The sequence below is a fragment of the Triplophysa dalaica genome, chromosome 2 (genome assembly GCF_015846415.1).
Source record: "Triplophysa dalaica isolate WHDGS20190420 chromosome 2, ASM1584641v1, whole genome shotgun sequence".
Classification (NCBI taxonomy): domain Eukaryota; kingdom Metazoa; phylum Chordata; class Actinopteri; order Cypriniformes; family Nemacheilidae; genus Triplophysa; species Triplophysa dalaica.
This window is the reverse complement of record NC_079543.1, coordinates 27,808,497-27,825,617: the sequence shown is the minus strand read 5'-3', so window position 1 is coordinate 27,825,617 and position 17,121 is coordinate 27,808,497. Positions and strand designations below refer to the sequence as shown.

The 17,121-nt window shown below is 38.3% G+C and overlaps 2 protein-coding genes across 3 annotated transcripts; one reads left to right on the top strand and one right to left on the bottom strand.

Moving 5' to 3' along the window:
- Positions 1-241: 241 nt before the first annotated feature.
- On the bottom strand, positions 242-4,202 carry LOC130410404 (GTPase IMAP family member 4-like). 2 transcript variants are annotated; one of them, XM_056735069.1, is made up of 3 exons: positions 4,148-4,202; positions 2,023-3,039; positions 242-1,081 (listed from the first exon to the last, which is right to left on the bottom strand). In XM_056735069.1, the coding sequence occupies exons 1-3, from the start codon at positions 4,164-4,166 to the stop codon at positions 477-479; spliced, it is 1,641 nt and encodes a 546-aa protein (XP_056591047.1). In that variant the 5' UTR covers positions 4,167-4,202; the 3' UTR covers positions 242-476. The 2 variants fall into 2 exon arrangements, with proteins under 2 accessions (XP_056591047.1, XP_056591038.1); XM_056735060.1 differs by lacking the exon at positions 4,148-4,202 and having other exon boundaries at positions 2,023-3,446.
- A 7,044-nt stretch (positions 4,203-11,246) lies between these two features.
- On the top strand, positions 11,247-15,252 carry gpa33a (glycoprotein A33 (transmembrane), paralog a). The gene is made up of 7 exons (XM_056733676.1): positions 11,247-11,606; positions 12,435-12,598; positions 12,769-12,994; positions 13,186-13,350; positions 13,434-13,550; positions 13,638-13,764; positions 14,066-15,252. The coding sequence occupies exons 1-7, from the start codon at positions 11,558-11,560 to the stop codon at positions 14,526-14,528; spliced, it is 1,311 nt and encodes a 436-aa protein (XP_056589654.1). The 5' UTR covers positions 11,247-11,557; the 3' UTR covers positions 14,529-15,252.
- The last annotated feature ends 1,869 nt before the right edge of the window (positions 15,253-17,121 follow it).

The following is a 17,121-nucleotide window of genomic DNA, read 5'->3' as shown; positions in this document are numbered from 1 at the left end:
TGGGAAATGTCTATTTTTGTGTTCTGAAAAAGAAGGAAACTCCTAAAGGTATGGAATGACAAGGGTGATGAAATGTGGGTTTGTGTCCCACATAAGAATTTCCATTTTTGGCAGAACCATTCTTTGAAAGCAACACAGAGGCAGGTAATGAATCGATGTATTTATTTTATCAGGCAGAATCACTGAAAGAAAGAGCAAGAAACGAGCAGAAAAAGTCAAAAAGATTGTATGAGTGTGAAAATTTACTTTAACTATATTTAAATGCTGAATGAAAATCAACTTACACACAACAGCAATAAAGACATGGAAAGGCTTATCACATTATAAATCATCACTTTGTCTTCATGCCGTTGATCCTGATCTTTATCAATGGAAAACATACTACTAATATTAATAAAAGATTTTATATGAAAAAAATGCTTCTTTTAGAAAGAAATGTTTCATGAGATTATAATTAACTATTTTATTCTTTAAAATTATTGTAATTCACACATGTCTGTTACTCGTCTCTTGGCTTTAATATACTCTTCTCTGTTACTCTCCACCATTTCATCAATCTTCTCCAGCAGTTCTGTGACCTGAGAGCGGTTGGCCCTGTCAACATTATTGAATGTGTGATATATGCAACTATAGCTCTTGATGAGTTTCTGTAGCTCTGAATACTCCAGGATAAGTTTATCTGGTTTACACATCAATCTATCGGCGTGAGTGAACAGAAGAATGGTGTAATGTGCAAGGTCTTCTCCAAAGTTCTCCTGAATCCATTTTAGTGTGTGCCTGCCCTCCTCTGTGAATCTCACATCCAGTCTGATGACCAGCAGAAACACATGAGGACCAGGAGCAGACATCTCCATGCCCTTTGTTATTTCAGAATATACTTGTTGGGGAAACGTTGTGTCCCATATTCCTGGAGTGTCAATGACTGAGATGATCCGTCCACCCAATACTGCTTCTTGTTTTTCACATGCATTTGTGACACTTTCTAGAGAAAGGTATGCTTTAAACACATCTCTTCCCAGTATAGTGTTTCCTGTTGAACTTTTTCCTGATCCAACCGTACCCAACAGCACAATCCTCAGATCTGCAGAAATTACAAAGAGTGTTAAATTTCAAAGCAGAAATGTTAATTTCAAGAAACTGTAGACCGCTTCATAATTATCCAGAAACACTTAGTTTAATTTTTGAAATTCCACAAACATAGTTTAAATTCAATAATAAAATATCTTATGTGTAAGATATCAAAACAACTGTTGGAAACTCCTGCTCTAAAGAAGCTTTTATTCTAGCCTATATAGCCACATGATGTATAATAACTAGTCCGTATAGGGAAGTCGTGCCCTCGCTACTAACCCTCGGTTAGTAAGGGCATTTATTACGTAATTCAAACAAGACGTGAATGGGAATACTGAGAGGCGGTATACACGGCACAGTTTATAACTGAAATTCAATTTTTTTCTGCATATTAACCACTCATTTAGACCAGGGATCTCCAATCTTGCTCCTGGTGAACTACTGTCCTGCAGATTTCAGCTCCAACCCCAATCAAACACACCTGGACCATCTACTCAAGATGTGTAGGGTTGCTTGATAATCACAGACAGGAGTGCTGAAGCAGGGTTGGACCTGCAGTTTGGAGGATGGTAGTACACGTGGAACAGGGTTGGAGATCCCTGGTTTAGATGGAAACTGCGTTTTGGGGGACTGCAAACGCAAACTTTTGTAAACAGGTTTCAAAATGCCACATAACGTTTGCCTCCTATGATCAAATTGTACTTAAAAACATGATTGTTTATGTTGCTCTAGATACTATGCAAAGATTTGCTAGGGTGGTCATTTTGAGTGTTGCATTCCCCATCATTCATTTCAATAGTAGTGACACATCTTGTTAATATTAATATCTTTGATCCTAATCAATAATCTCCTTATGATCAAAAACTGAACCAGACACTGTCAGATGCAAAATAATTGATGGTGAGAGAAATGTGTTTAAATATGACTAGCATAACTATATTTTGAACTTACTTGGTCTCAAAATGCGTCTTTGTTCCCATCTCACACTTTTTTGCAGCAGTGTCCTACTATCTACATATGTTTGTCTCAGCTCCTTGTGTCTTTTCTTCACCTCCTCATTTCTTTTCTTCACCTCCTCTTGTCTTCTGGTCAGCTCTTCTTGTTTTATCTTCATATTGTTATGTCTTTCCTTCATCTCTTCTTTTCTGTTTTTTAACTCCAGAAGTCTTTCCCGCACCTCCTCCAGCCTCCTTAACACCTCGTGTGTTTTCTTTAACTTATCCTGCCGTCCTAGCACCTCCTCTTCTCTTATTGTCAGCACCTCCTTCTTTTTCTCGACCATTGCATATTTTTCTTTCACTTCCTCTTTTATCTTCTTCAGCTCTTCTTCTAAATGTTCTTGTTTTTTTCTCTCCCTCTCTTCTCTAAGTCTATTTAAGTAGATCTCAGTGATGTAGGGCTCTCCTCCATTGTTCTTCACCATAACATCAATGTTCTTCAAGAGCTTTTTAATCTGAGTGGTATTACATTCTTGTTTACTGTTCATCACATGATAGCGTCTGTTAAATCTATTTAGCATTTGTTCAATTCTTTCACTTTCTATAAATTGAGTGAATTCTCTTCTGGACATGTTTTCCCGTCCGATGAACAGAATCATGATAAAAGACAAAGATTCTTCTCCAAAAGTCTCTTCAGTGAGTTTTACAAGGTTTCTGTCATCCTCTTTGAATGTCTTCAGGTTGATGATCAGCAGGAGGACATGAGGACCAGGATGAGAGAGAGAAAGACTCTTCATCATTTCATTCTGTAGATCTTCATCAGTCAGTTCAGTGTTGAAGAATCCTGGAGTGTCAATAACTGAGATGTTTCTATCTTCTACTCTTCCTCTCTGTACTTCACTCTCTCTGGTTGTTGTCTCTTGAAAGGCTTCTCTGCCCAGTATTGCATTCGCAGTTGTACTCTTTCCAACACCAGACACTCCCAGTAACACGATCCTCAAGTTCTGTAAAGCAGGTGATTCATCAACATCTGTAATAAAGCAGATTAAATGTAAAACAAATCTTTGCCTATGATTCCTTACAGTTAACAGGCTTTTGATATCACTGAACAGCATCTATCTTTTTTGTTGCATATTGCAAACATTTCTTTACATGAAGGACTTGATCTTCGGAAAATAAAGTTAAAATTAAATTAAATCCCAAATAGCAATTTTTTCCGGCCAAAATCCGGCCCAAACCTTACTCCCCCATACCAGCTCATCTGGCCCACACACCGTGTGGAATGATGGCACTTCTGCGGTCCGCTCCTGTTTGCCAGATTTAAAGTGTGGGTCGGATTTGGGCCGCAACAATTGGCTGGTTTGGTTGTAATCTGGGATGCGTATGTTATATGTTAAAGCAAAAAACATTGACTTCATATTTGAGGTTGTCGAGGAACTTAATAATGTACACAACAATAATTGAAACACCTTTAAAACAGGATTGTGATATTTTGCTATATTTGTTACATAAGTGGTGTAAGACAGTGAAGTTGTGTAATGCCAATCCTCACAGAAACTGGAGAACCGGTTCAGATGAAACGGCCACAGAACAGGTGGAGTTATGTCATTTTGTATTGTTTTGAAGCATTTGTTTTCTATACAACAGATATTTGACCGGCATGATGTGCAGTACATCTACTTACCTATGTATGATAATATAATCATTTACATGCAAGGCTAAAAAAATTGTATTTTAAAAAAATTTAACAGAGTATTTTACATAACAAAATGTTTTGAATAAACTTAGTTTTTATAACCATGTTCAATGCATTAATACAAGTGACATGGAGTTTTATTCACACAATGCTAGGGAGAAGTCTTAACTTGCTTCAATAGGTTGTAACATGTAATGGCGTAGTTACGAGATCTTCGCTATTCCCTGTTACCTCTAGTCTTACCTAATATTTTTATTGACTAGAAACAAAGATTACTCATAATGTTCTTAAGCACAACTCTAATGACAATATGATAATGTTACTAACATTGTTTGTAGTTGAAGAAAAGATTATAAAGACTCACGATGGTAGATTTCCTCACTTGATCAGAATAAACCATAGTCTGTATTCATATCTTGTGAGTAAAGAAAGTTTGACAGACCTTTATATATTGATTCCATCGCTGCAGTAAAAACTCCTGCTGTTGCTAGGAGGGTGTCTGCCTGCAGTGTTTACTGAATGAGTGAAAGTGAAAGTAATTGAGTCCCAGCAAACAAAAGACTTCAAAAAGACATCTTTTCTATGTCGTTGATAAGTTCGAAAGAAGTATCCTGAGGAGCAAGAATGAATGTTTTTATTACGTCTTCTGAACGTCTGTTATTTAAGTCCAGGTGATCTCTATTATCACCTCTATAGTTGTGTTGAATCATTTATTTGCATCTGCAGATAATATTGAAGATTTATTATAGCACCACTTGTGAACAGTGTTTGCTTTAGTTGTGCTCTTAATACATCAATGTAATTCAATGAATCCTACAAAATATCTTGAGGAATAACATTTATATTTCATAAAAAATATTTAGGGGGGCACAGTGGCTTAGTGGTTAGCACGTTCGCCTCACACCTCCAAGGTTGGGGGTTCGATTCCCGCTTCTGACTTGTGTGTGTGTGGAGTTTGCATGTTCTTCCCGTGCCTCGGGGGTTTCCTCCTGGTACTCCGGTTTCCTCCCCTGGTCCAAAGACATGCATGGTAGGTTGATTGGCATCTCTGGAAAAATTGTCCGTAGGGTGTGAGTGCGTGAGTGAATGAGTGAGTGTGTGTGCCCTGCGATGGGTTGGCACTCCATCCAGGGTGTATCCTGCCTTGATGCCCGATGACTCCTGAGATAGGCGCAGGCTCCCCGTGACCCGAGGTAGTTCGGATAAGCGGTAGAAAATGGATGGATGGATGGAAAAAATATTTAGCTTGAAGTCACCATTAAGGTGATCATTGTGTCATTTAGTGGAGTACTTTGCTCTTTGATATTTGTTTTCTATAGTGATCATTATAATAGTCTATCTGAATACTTGTTACTATGGTCTAGAAAATAGATGACCAAATGCCAGGATCATCACTGAACAAACTTTTTTCATATGTAGCGTCTATGACACAACACTCACATTACATGAATTCAGATCTTTAGTCTATCAAAGTTAATTTTTAAAGCTGTGACAAGACATTTTCATCTCAATAAAACCTTTTATTGGACTGTTTTATCACAGATGCACAAATATTTTAAGTCAAACAAAACCATAAATGATCAAACTCTAAAGTTATTTAAAGAAAGTCAAGAGCCCTACTGAGATAAACACTGATCACCAAATTGGTGACATCAAACCAACTTTTTTCAAAAAAAATATAAACTAGATCAAAACCCTGAGATAAAGTAAGAGTGGTGTCTGTAATAAGTGAAGATGTTAATAGTGTTTGTGTTTCATTCTCCTCTGGCGAGATCTTGACATCAACAAGATGATTCTGTTCAGATGACTTGAGAGTTGAGTGAATGATCAGTGTGTGGGTCAGATCTGGGCCGGGGACTATACGGCTACGGAGCCAAAAACTAACATGTTTTGGCCTACAAGTGAGCCAGAAGAACTTTGCTACTTATACTTGTCAAAAAAATCTGCGCTATATTGTATTGATGATATAGCCCGAATCTTAAAGAAAGATAAAGACTTTTAGTGGTGTACAGTTCATCTAAACATCATCACACACATCATTCACATAAAAACAATGTTTAAGGAATCTTTAGAGTGACATTGTTCAAACGGTCCACTAGATGGCGCTTGCAGGTCGATGCCTTTCTACATTTGCAGGTGGCAATCAAGCTTTGAAATTAAAGTAATTTGTTTCAATATGTTCTATTAGATTGACTGAATATAAAAAATTAAACACAAAAATATGTTCATTTTGACTATATTGGAATATATTTGTAACTCAGCTGGGATGTGCTATCAGAACATTGACATTGCTTTTGGCAACAAAATATGACTGGCATGTTTGAAACATTGTGTGTATAGCCAAAATGATACATTCTAAAAAAATATGAAATATATTTGAAAATAAGTGTTTTGATAAAGATTTGGTCACCACTGAGTTTTGAAAGTTAATGTGCTGCAAGAAAATAAATGTTTTATACAACTTAAAGCTACACAGATCATTGGATCACACGTGTTGATGATGTGAATGTTGTGAATCTCTCCAACAGTCATCTGTGAGTTCAACACCACAGACAGCAGCAGTCAGAACTCTTACTAATATTCACCTCTAGATGGAGCCACAACATTCATTTACACATCATATGTTTGTGTTTAGTGTGTGCTTCTGTACAGATTCATCATTGAACACATTACAGCTTTTTACAATTCACTTAACTTTCCTAAGCTCTTAAATTCTCAACAGCTGACTGTGTAGGCTATACAATGAGCATTTATTTTTGCTTTGACACAAAATTCATACATTTAACAATTCAAAATGCTTCAACTTTTTACCGCCAAATTTACAAATGCTTTCACACTGTATGATAGAACAGATAACATCACATCCTAAACCTATAACCTTCTATAAACTTAGACTTTAAAGTCAAAGTAAACAGCAGTTCATATTGGGAATTAACACATCACCTGGATTTTAGTCTTTTGAGAAACAATTGAAGATACGCAAATACAGTTGAAAGAAAAAGTATGTGAACCCTTTGGGCTTACTTGAATTTCTTCATAAATTGGTCATAAAATGTGTTCTGATCTTCATCTAAGTCACAACAATAGAGAAACACAGTCTGCTTAAACTAATACAGCACAAACATTATACGTTTTCGTGTTTTTATTGACACTCCATCCAGGGTGTATCCTCCCTTGATGCCCGGTGACTCCTGAGATAGGCGCAGGCTCCCCGTGACCCGAGGTAGTTCGGATAAAGCGGTAGAAAATGGAATGGAATGTTTTTATTGAACACAACATGTAAACATTCATAGTGCAGGGTGGAAAAAGTATGTGAACCTTTGGGTTTAATAACTGGTTGACCCTCCTTTGGCAGCAATAACCTCAACCAAACGTTTTCTATAGTTGCAGATCAGACCTGCACAACGGTCAGGAGAAACTTTGGACCATTCCTCTTTACAAAAGTGTTTCAGTTCAGCAATATTCTTGGGATGTCTGGTGTGAATCGCTCTCTTGAGGTCATGCCACAGCATCTCAATCGGGTTGAGGTCAGGACTCTGACTGGGCCACTCCAGAAGGTGTATTTTCTTCTGTTGAAGCCATTCTGTTGTTGATTTACTTCTCTGCTTTGGGTTGTTGTCCTGTTGCATCGTCCATCCTCTGTTAAGCTTCAGTTGGCGGACAGATGGTCTTAAGTTTTCCTGCAAAATGTCTTGATAAACTTTGGAATTCATTTTTCCATCGATGACAGTAATCCGTCCAGGGCCTGAGGCAGCAAAGCAGCCCCAAACCATGATGCCCCCTACACCATATTTCACAGTTGGGATGAGGTTTTGATGTTGGTGTGCTGTGCCTTTTGTTCTCCACACATAGCGTTGTGTGTTCTTTCCAAACAACTCAATTTTGGTTTCATCTGTCCACAGAATGTTTTGCCAGTAGTGCTGTGGAACATCCAGGTGCTCTTTTGCAAACTTCAAACGCGCTGCAATGTTTTTTTTGGACAGCAGTGGCTTCCTCCGTGGTGTCCTCCAATGAAGTCCATTCTTGTTTAATGTTTTCCTTATTGTAGATTTGTCAACAAAAATGTTAGCATGTGCCAGAGATTTCTGTAAGTGTTTAGCTGACACTCTAGGATACTTCTTCACCTCATTGAGCATTCTGCGCTGTGCTCTTGCAGTCATCTTTACAGGACGACCACGCCTAGGGAGTGTAGCAACATTGCTGAACTTTCTCCATTTGTAGACAATCTGTCTTACCGTGGACACATGGACATCAAGGCTTTTAGATATACTTTTGTAGCCCTTTCCAGCTTTAGGTAAGTCAACAATTCTTGATCGTAGGTCTTCTGAGAGCTCTTTTGTCCGAGGCATGGTTCCGATTAGACAACGCTTCTTCAGAACAGCAAACTCAAAACTGGTTTGTGTTTTTTATTGGACAGGCCAGCTTTAATCAACACATTCAATCTCATCACATTGATTGGACCCCAGGTTGGCTGACTCCTGGCTCCAATTAGCTCTTGGAGAAGTCATTAGCCTAGGGTTTCACATACTTTTTCCACCCTGCACTAAGAATGTTTACCTGTTGTGTTCAATAAAAACATATAATGTTTGTGCGGTATTAGTTTAAGCAGACTGTGTTTCTCTATTGTTGTGACTTAGATGATGATCAGAACACTTTTTATGACCAATTTATGAAGAAATCCAAGTAAGCCCAAAGGGTTCACATACTTTTTCTTTCAACTGTATATAAGTCACAGCCGTAGTCTAGGTTTACACCAGTTCTGTGTTTTTAGTTGTGTTGCGGTGTTTAGGAAAATTGTTAGATACAAAAACATTCTCAATACTGTTACACGCATCATGAAATAGAAACAAATTTGGAGATTTTATTTCTAAATGCAAGCAAATGTGAACACCAATCCAGTAACAAGCTCATGCAGAGAGATAAACTTTTGAGACCATTTTTGAAACCGCAAACCATTTCCTGTTTTTCTCGATGCCTTAAAACACAATTGTCCACTCGGTGTTAAATGTTTAAAAATGTGATGTCAAAGGCCAAAACTGAAGCTCAATGGCCAAAATTACTCGCAAACACTCAAACATTACAAACATGCAAAAAGCAAAGATTTCCATCAAAAACCACAACTTTGTCAAATTAATTTATTCAATCGGTCGTTACACAATAGACAACAAAATACAAGATCCCAGCAATCAACATGAACTGCTTTGTTTGATTCTTTTCAAACTAAAGTGCTGAAAAAAAAAATGATTGGTGGGAAAAACTCAAATAAAATGTGTTTAGATCCAGTAATCAGAACGTCTAATTCAAGCCATTCGTTCCTGACGATTATGCCACAGGTTCTCATCAACATCGCATTGAATGTTTTCCCTTGCAATGCAGTGAGGGAAATGCTGTACCTCTGTGCATGGCGTATCCATCCCTGGCAGTCCTCTGCACTCATTGCCATGTAACCAGCATTCGTTCCCTCCAGGAGGGACATCTGCTGATATGGCCGGTGATCATACACCTTCCAGCTCCAAGCAGAGAATTACTCCTTGAGTGGCTTCAGAAAAATGAGCCTATGCAGGGTGGAATTGCATTATCATACGAGGCTGTGCTGCAAACCATTTATTCACAAGACGAGAGTGGTGGAAGGCAACATTGTCCCAAATGATGAAATGTCATGCCAGGCCATAAAGCCCTCTGTCTTTGGGTAGAACCAGTCTTTTATTCAGTGCATCAAGAAATGTCATGAGGCGTTATGTATTGCATGGACCCACAGTTGGTATGTGGCAGAGGACACCTTCATGGAGATGGCAGCACACATGGTGATATTGGCGCCCCTCTGACCTGGCACTGTAACTGCGGCTTTTCTGCCCAATGATGTACCTCCCGCATCTCCACACTTTACAGCGGTTAAAACCAGCTTCATCCTCATAAATACATATGTGATGTACCCCTTCAGCATCAAGCTCCATGATTTGCCAAGAAAAAGCTAATTTCTCCTTGTTTTGAATGTAACCGAGTCTTGCAAATATTGATCGAGTCCTTAAATGAAACCAAGTTTGAACTATAAACAGTTTGAACAGCTGCTTCCTTTTAAGTCTGATTGCATTGTTTACCACAACCACATCTATAATGAAAGACTCCTGTTCAACACTGTAGAATCCACACACTGGTGGCAGAGGAAAGATCTTCAGTTACAGTAAAGAGGATGTGAATTTACATTATGGCAGTCACATAAATAGAATTGATAAAACAGCAGAACAATCTGTTTTTTACATGTGTGCCGATAACAAGGCAACACAGTAAAGCTGAAATAGTGATATACACTAACTGTTTGTACCTGTTCTCATTCCAAACGGCCAGATAGTAGATGCCACAGTGTTCAGACTCTGAATGGGCTGAACGCTTAGTCATTACTGTAATTGTTGCTCATTTCTTTTGAAACTTGAACTGTAGTTTGTCCTCTATCTGCAGCTCCTCCACCACGCATGCAAACTCCTCTTACTCTGGCCCCTAAGGCCATTCCCTCCAATAATCTCACTCCCGCTGCACCTTTGACCTCTTTCATCCATCCTTACAAGTAACAACACAGTGGTGGCATCTATTATGGATGTATGAGGACTGATTGCTGATTGAAGAGTTGAGCAGACGAGTTTCACACAGGTGTTCACAATTATGTAAGTACTTTATATTAGGTGTGAATATATGTGTTCCTTTTGCTCGACACGAATCCTCTAGGGCTGTTTCAATGACATCCTTCACTTTCGGTTTTAAGGTAAGAAACAATGTTCAGTCGCAAACTTTGGTTCCATCAATTGTAAATATAATGCCATATATGTTATGTAAAGATATATATATATATTTAATTTGTCAAAAAGGATTTGAGAGTTTGTTATCTGGGAATAAAGAGCCTTTAAATGTCGCTACTGGCTAATCAGAATCAAGCATTCCAACAAGCCGTGTAATAAAACATCTGGTTACTTAATTTAGTTGCATTTTAAGTAACCTCTTTATATACTGTAGATGTATAGGTTGTAGTGCTCAAAACTAAGATGACTGAACAAGATGTTCTTAGAGCAAATTATCCAATACACAGTTTAGTCAGCAAGGGGCGCCAATGAGATGGAACAGATGTATTGTTCACCTTGAGGATCATTCCTTGAATAATAATTTATCTATAACCACTAACTGTTCATTTGAGCTTTTGTTCATTTTGTGTACATCACATGTGTATGTGTGTGTGCATGTATTGGGGGGGAGGTCAAACCTTCACCTATACTAGGATCAAATGTACTTACAAACGCACAGGTTGTAGCTGATTTCAAAATTTGAGTTTGAATATGTATTTATACCAACCATATTGCTTTTCAAATTTGTGTCCTCATAAACCACAACCACTTCCTGTGTTTTCATAAACTTAAAGGTGACTTTAGCAGAAGAGTTTGTTTGCATGCATGTGTGTGTATGAACTCTGGCACTCCTTCCTCATGTTGTTCTTGTCAAACCTGTCTCTCTGGATCTTTGATGCAAATCACCATTTGTAGTTCAAGTCTTGTTTTTCTCCTACTGAACTTCAAATTCACTGTTTTTACAAACAGATAACACTCGTCAATGATTGAAACTGATCAATAAAAAAAACAAATCAACACCAATAAGAACCAGCTGAGAGAAACATGAGATCTGTGATGCTTTGAAAGGAGAACTTTATGAGATAACCGAGAGCAGGAGGACAAGATGAGACTTGCCGTATGGGCGGATCTTTGCTGTGGATCTCCTCTCCGACCTCATTGAGTTTCAGGAAGCACACCTGCAGTTGAGCTGTGAAACTTTAATACGTTTTTCATTTGGATACTGACTGCAGATAAGAGGGATGACGCCTGTAAAGGGAATATTTGGGATGTGTTTGCTGCTTCTCTGTGGTAAGTTTTAATATAAATGTGTGTGTGTATATATATATATATATGTATAAATGTGTATGTTTTCTTAATTGTGGAGGAAGAGAGCCACACCTAAAGCGAATGATTTTAGACTGTATGTGTTGCTACACAAGGGTGCTCTCTTACATTATAACACCAAACACAGATAGACACACGGTGAACTTTCATTTGTTTTGAACTGCTTAAATTAAATGGTAACATTGATTAATAAAGTCAAATATAATCAATAATGCAAAAAGACAATCTTTCTAATGAAGTGACCGTTATAACTTGACTGGATCGCATGAGAATAAATGACTAAAGTTAATTAGATGTGAGTGAAGCGGCGGGAATGACTCTGCCTGCAGGCCAACGCCCCAAACGCTTCCAATATCCCATATCCTGCTACAAACACCCAGAAATCTCAACGGTTTCTCAAACTGTTCTCATAGGAGTTCACTTGAGCATTTCTCATCGGCTTCTCCGTCAAACTGCTGGTTGATCTTGTTCTAGTTTCGAAACGCCACTCAAATCTGCTTTTTCCCTCCTGAGGACTTCGGAGACAGTAAAGTGCTATTAATCCAATAATCCTCTCAAACCATGAATGAGAAAAGTCTGAGCATTAACATTTACTTTTGAGATATTTGAAATGGGTCTAACCGTGACGACTTACAAAATCTTAGTGCGGTTGGTCTTGCCTCGGGCTGCAAACTGTTTTCCCTCAAAGTGCCAGAATGTTTGAACACATGAGAGCGAGAGATTCTGTTCCTTCTGCAAGATTAAAAGCATAAAAACTCTTGTTTACATTAGTATGTGTGTGTCTGTTAACAGGAGAATATGTAAGCTCTGCCATGACTGTAGACATCCCACAGAAAGTATATAAGGTCGCCCGGGGTGATGACGTAACAATACCCTGCAAATTCACACCTCCAGTGGGCGATCCGAACATCGTTGTGACATGGTCTGCAGATTCAGACCAGCCGGATCAGCCTGAGGTAACAAATCGGACAAGTTCAACTTCCTCAAAGTACATTGTTGTTATTTAAAGACCTGGTAGGAGTGTCCTTTTAATAACTTTCTGCCCAGATCTGAGACTTCTAAAGCTCAAAAATATTTTCTACAAATCAATATTCTTCTACAACATTTACATTTCTCTCCTTTCAAGATGACCATCACCACATATTTATACACTAAAGGAACTCTAAAACTACCAACTGTAACCAAGGGATATAAAGGCAAGGCGACTCCGCAATATGATATCCAACAAGGAGTAGCAAACCTTCAGCTCAGAGGTGTCACCAGCACTGACACGAGGATGTACGAGTGCAAAGTCCAGAATACGGACGATGAGGACGGCAGTCAGTCTGACACAGCGAGTCTTGTGGTTTTGGGTAAAGATGCTTCTCTTTTATGAATTATACAATTATATCCTGTTCTTTTTTTAAGATGTTAAACAAGTTATTGAAACCTCACGACAGGCTGCAGATTACTGTACAGTACACTCTGTGTGCTTGTGGAAAAGATCATTGAAATAATTGACATTAACGTCCAGTTGAAATGTGATTTCTCAACTCTGTGACAGTGGCTCCATCGACGCCCGACTGCAAGATCGCTGGAGTGGCAGAATACGGTCAGAACATCAATCTCACGTGTCTCTCTCAAGAGGGCACGCCAAAACCAACCTACAAATGGGCGAGCCTCGATGTCAACAACATCCCTCGACCAAACCCACCCAAGACCACTGAACGTACGTTCTGTTGTGTGTTTGAACGTTAAAGATATTCCTTACTGTGACCAATCCAATCATTGCGCATCTTGATCTGTCATTAGAGAACGGGATTTTATCACTCTACAACATTTCTAAAGACACGTCTGGTTACTTCATCTGCACGTCCACCAATGAAATCAGATCAGCAAAGTGTAACATCACCCTGGCTGTCATGCTACGTAAGAAAATCCCACACGAGATCTCCCTCCTGTCACCAATATCAGCTCACGGTTAACTAAATCAATTCCTCTTCATGTCTCTAACAGCATCCATGAATATGGCCTCCACGTTTGGGATACTCGGTGGCGTTGCGGCTGCCGTCATCATTTTGGGAATCATCATCTTTTTCTGTTGCTGTCGGAAAAAGAACAAACCTGAAGAATACGAAATGGGGTATGTGGACATACTGCATCCCAGCTGGTTATTTGTTTCCAAAACATTCTTTTCTTGGGGGTTGCTTTTGGCTAGTCAGGATAGTTCGTATTTGCAATTTTATCTGCAATGATAACCATTAGGGAATGTTCAGTATGCGTTTCTAGGTTTCATCTTAAAGAACTTAGACCTGCAACATTACGGTTGCAAGATGGTTCCTGCAACATTAACGCATGATTCCCAGGAAATGACCAAACCGAACGCTGTTGTTTGGGGGAAAAGTTCTGTGTGTACCTCTGTTAACATTTTCTTTCTTTATCAGAAATCCTGAAGGCGGTGAGTACACGGACACGGATCCTAAAGCTCGAGCAGATAGTCCAATCGCACCCGTCAAGTTCGAGGAAGAACCTCGTGTTCAAAATGCGGACAGACGCGATCTACCAGACGACCGCAGCGTGAAGAGCAACGATCGCCGTAGCGATTACGATGACAGGAGAGATCAGTACTCCGACAGACGAGATGACAGAAGTGACCGCAGGGAGAGGTACGAAAGAGATGACCGTTACGATGATCGTCGAGATCGTTATGAGGATCGAAGCGATCGTTATGAAGACCGGCGAGATCGCTACGATGATCGGCACGACCGCCGCGACGATCGCGACGATCGCCGGGATCAGTACGATAGTGATCGCTACTCCGATCGATACGACAGTCGCGACAGACCTCCAAGCGTCCCACCAAGCATCCCACCAAACAAACCCAGAGACCAAAGGAATTTAGTTTAGCTGGAACCTGACCAAATCATTGCCAAAAACGCATTCAGCTCTTGAGAAAAATGGACAAAACTTGTTTTTTGCTAAAATTTATCATTTAGGATATCAAAAATCTACCAAATAACAAACCACATGAAACGCACACAAAAGCAAGCCTATGTGTACTAATATTCTTGTATTGAAGCAATGATGTGTTGCAAACAATTCTCTCAGGTAGTATTGCTTATTTAGAGTTTTAATTGACAGATTCAGTGTTGCATCCTTCATTTAGGTCTAGTGGAATTGATTTGTCTTGAGCTAATTTCTTCTATTATTTTAATATTAGTTTGTATGCATATGTAGAGCACAGCGCCATATATGTATAGGTTACAAGATTTGAGTTGATTTCTTCAGTCTTAGCTTAAACCTCTACTTTGGTTAAAAGTAATAAAGCAGAATATGCATCATATCAAATGTGCTAAAAGCTTTTCCCTGTAATTTATCATAATGACTGAATGAAATCAACTAAAGGTTTTATTTTTAATTGGAGTACAGTATGCGGTTCTTGGTGCTCTTTTATCACTGTATGTGAAAGTGACTGTATTGATCTGTGCATGTGAACATACAGTAACTGTATTGATATCTTAGTTTTTTGTTTTTTCTATCGATTGATGTATGCATTTTATTTTGCTCTTGTTTGTCATTTTTTTTTTTTAAACCATATACAACTGCCAATAAATGATGTTGCAGAATTTTATTTTAAGATAGTTCATTTCACACGCTGAACTCCTTTAGAGGGGCATGTTGTAACAATGGGAGTCTGTTGTTTCTTGACAATAATTTAAGAACAACAGTTGTTTGAAACAAATGCCCTAGGGCCTGTACCATGAATGTTGCTGAACAAACTCCGGATTAGTTTTGGGTTGACAAAACCAAACCAACATGATCAAGCTTTGTTGGCACCATGAAGCAGCTCATGGAGTTTCTTTGTCAACTCAAGCTTTGATCCTGAAGCTAAGATTAGTTTGCGCGTGCATACACATGAACGAGTGATGTCGGCCTTGCAAAGCCAATCGCGTTCAACATGAATAGAGGGACTTCCGTATGTTTCTTGGGAAATAAATATGCAAATATTAGTAACACAAAAATGTATTTCAGCCACTGTGTAATACAGTTTCTGCTGTCTACGCAAGACAGAATTGTTTCAGAAACCGTGCTGATTGAGTTAATGCTCAAGTTAAAAGATTATATATTAAACACATTTACTATAGTATATTACGGTAATGTTATATGATGTATGTGCGTGTGCCTCCACAGTGGAAGAAAATATATTGCTTATATTAGTTATTTAGTTTAACTTTATTAATGAGGAAGCACATGAAGTGAAACCACCTGCTGACAGTTGGAGAAAAAAGTTCTGTACTATTCATTACGGTAAACGTGTGAATGTGAGGATTATATTATACATTACTGGTGTCTGTCTCCACAGGTTGCAGAAGAACTGTGAACAAGACATACCAGAGAAGCTGATTCTAAAAAAAAAAGCGAAATAAAGTCAGTATGTGAATTTAGTAGTCAGTTGAAGTGTACATTTAAAAATCTGATGGTCATCTCAATCCTGACTCTGGTTTGACTGTGGGCCATGTTGAAGTGGTTCTGTGGTCAGTATAGCAAAAACCTTTGGCATACATAGGAACCCCTGTCTCCCACCAACAGGCTTTCAAACAGTCCTGTCATAATACAAAGAAAAGATTTTGAGTTAGATTTTTAGTCACATATTTCATTAATTTAATGGGTTTTGTACTGTTCTCCATTTATTGTACCTTCCTTAAAGCACTAAATAAAAGAATTAAAAACTTCTTATACATTTTAAAATGTAGGCCTCCAGTATGATACATTATTTAGGTGAATTCTAAGTGTAACTTGATCAAAAAAGATTAAAATAGCAGTGTTAAAATGTATGGGATGTCATCTGCATGTATTGTTTTGTATGTATCTTACTCAAGCTGTTTAATAGAAGGTTTCTTTAGTGGACAAAGAAGATAAACGTTTCACCAAACACGGCGAAACTGAAAGTGTTCCTAGATGTTCTGCTCAACAGACAAGAATGTCAAAAATGCAATGCAAACAAATACAAATTGTATGTTGTACAGTAAAAGAATCAAATATAAATATATTTAATTTCATGTAGGTGTAAGGGATGGCCAGCGTATGTTATCTCTATACATATTTTTATTTATTACATATTTAGGCATTTGGCAGACGCTTTTATCCAAAGCGACTAACTGATGTTACTATATAGATAAGATCTATAAAATGTTATCTATATAGTAACCATTATTTGATTTGACATTTGACATATATATTTACATCTTTTTATATTTTTATTTTATTTTAATAAACATTATTAAAAATAACTAGGCATTGTCAGGCGCACTTTGAGTTAGCTGCGTAAATATTAGCACTTATATGTAAATTTGCTTGCCGCTGATTGGTTAGCCATGCAGAGTAAGTTACCATGGCGATGAACACCGAATTAAGCTTTACTGTTATAGTACCAGGCTTAGCGCAAATTTATCCTAAACTTAGAACACTAGAGGGCGAAAACACTTTAATGTAAGTTTTT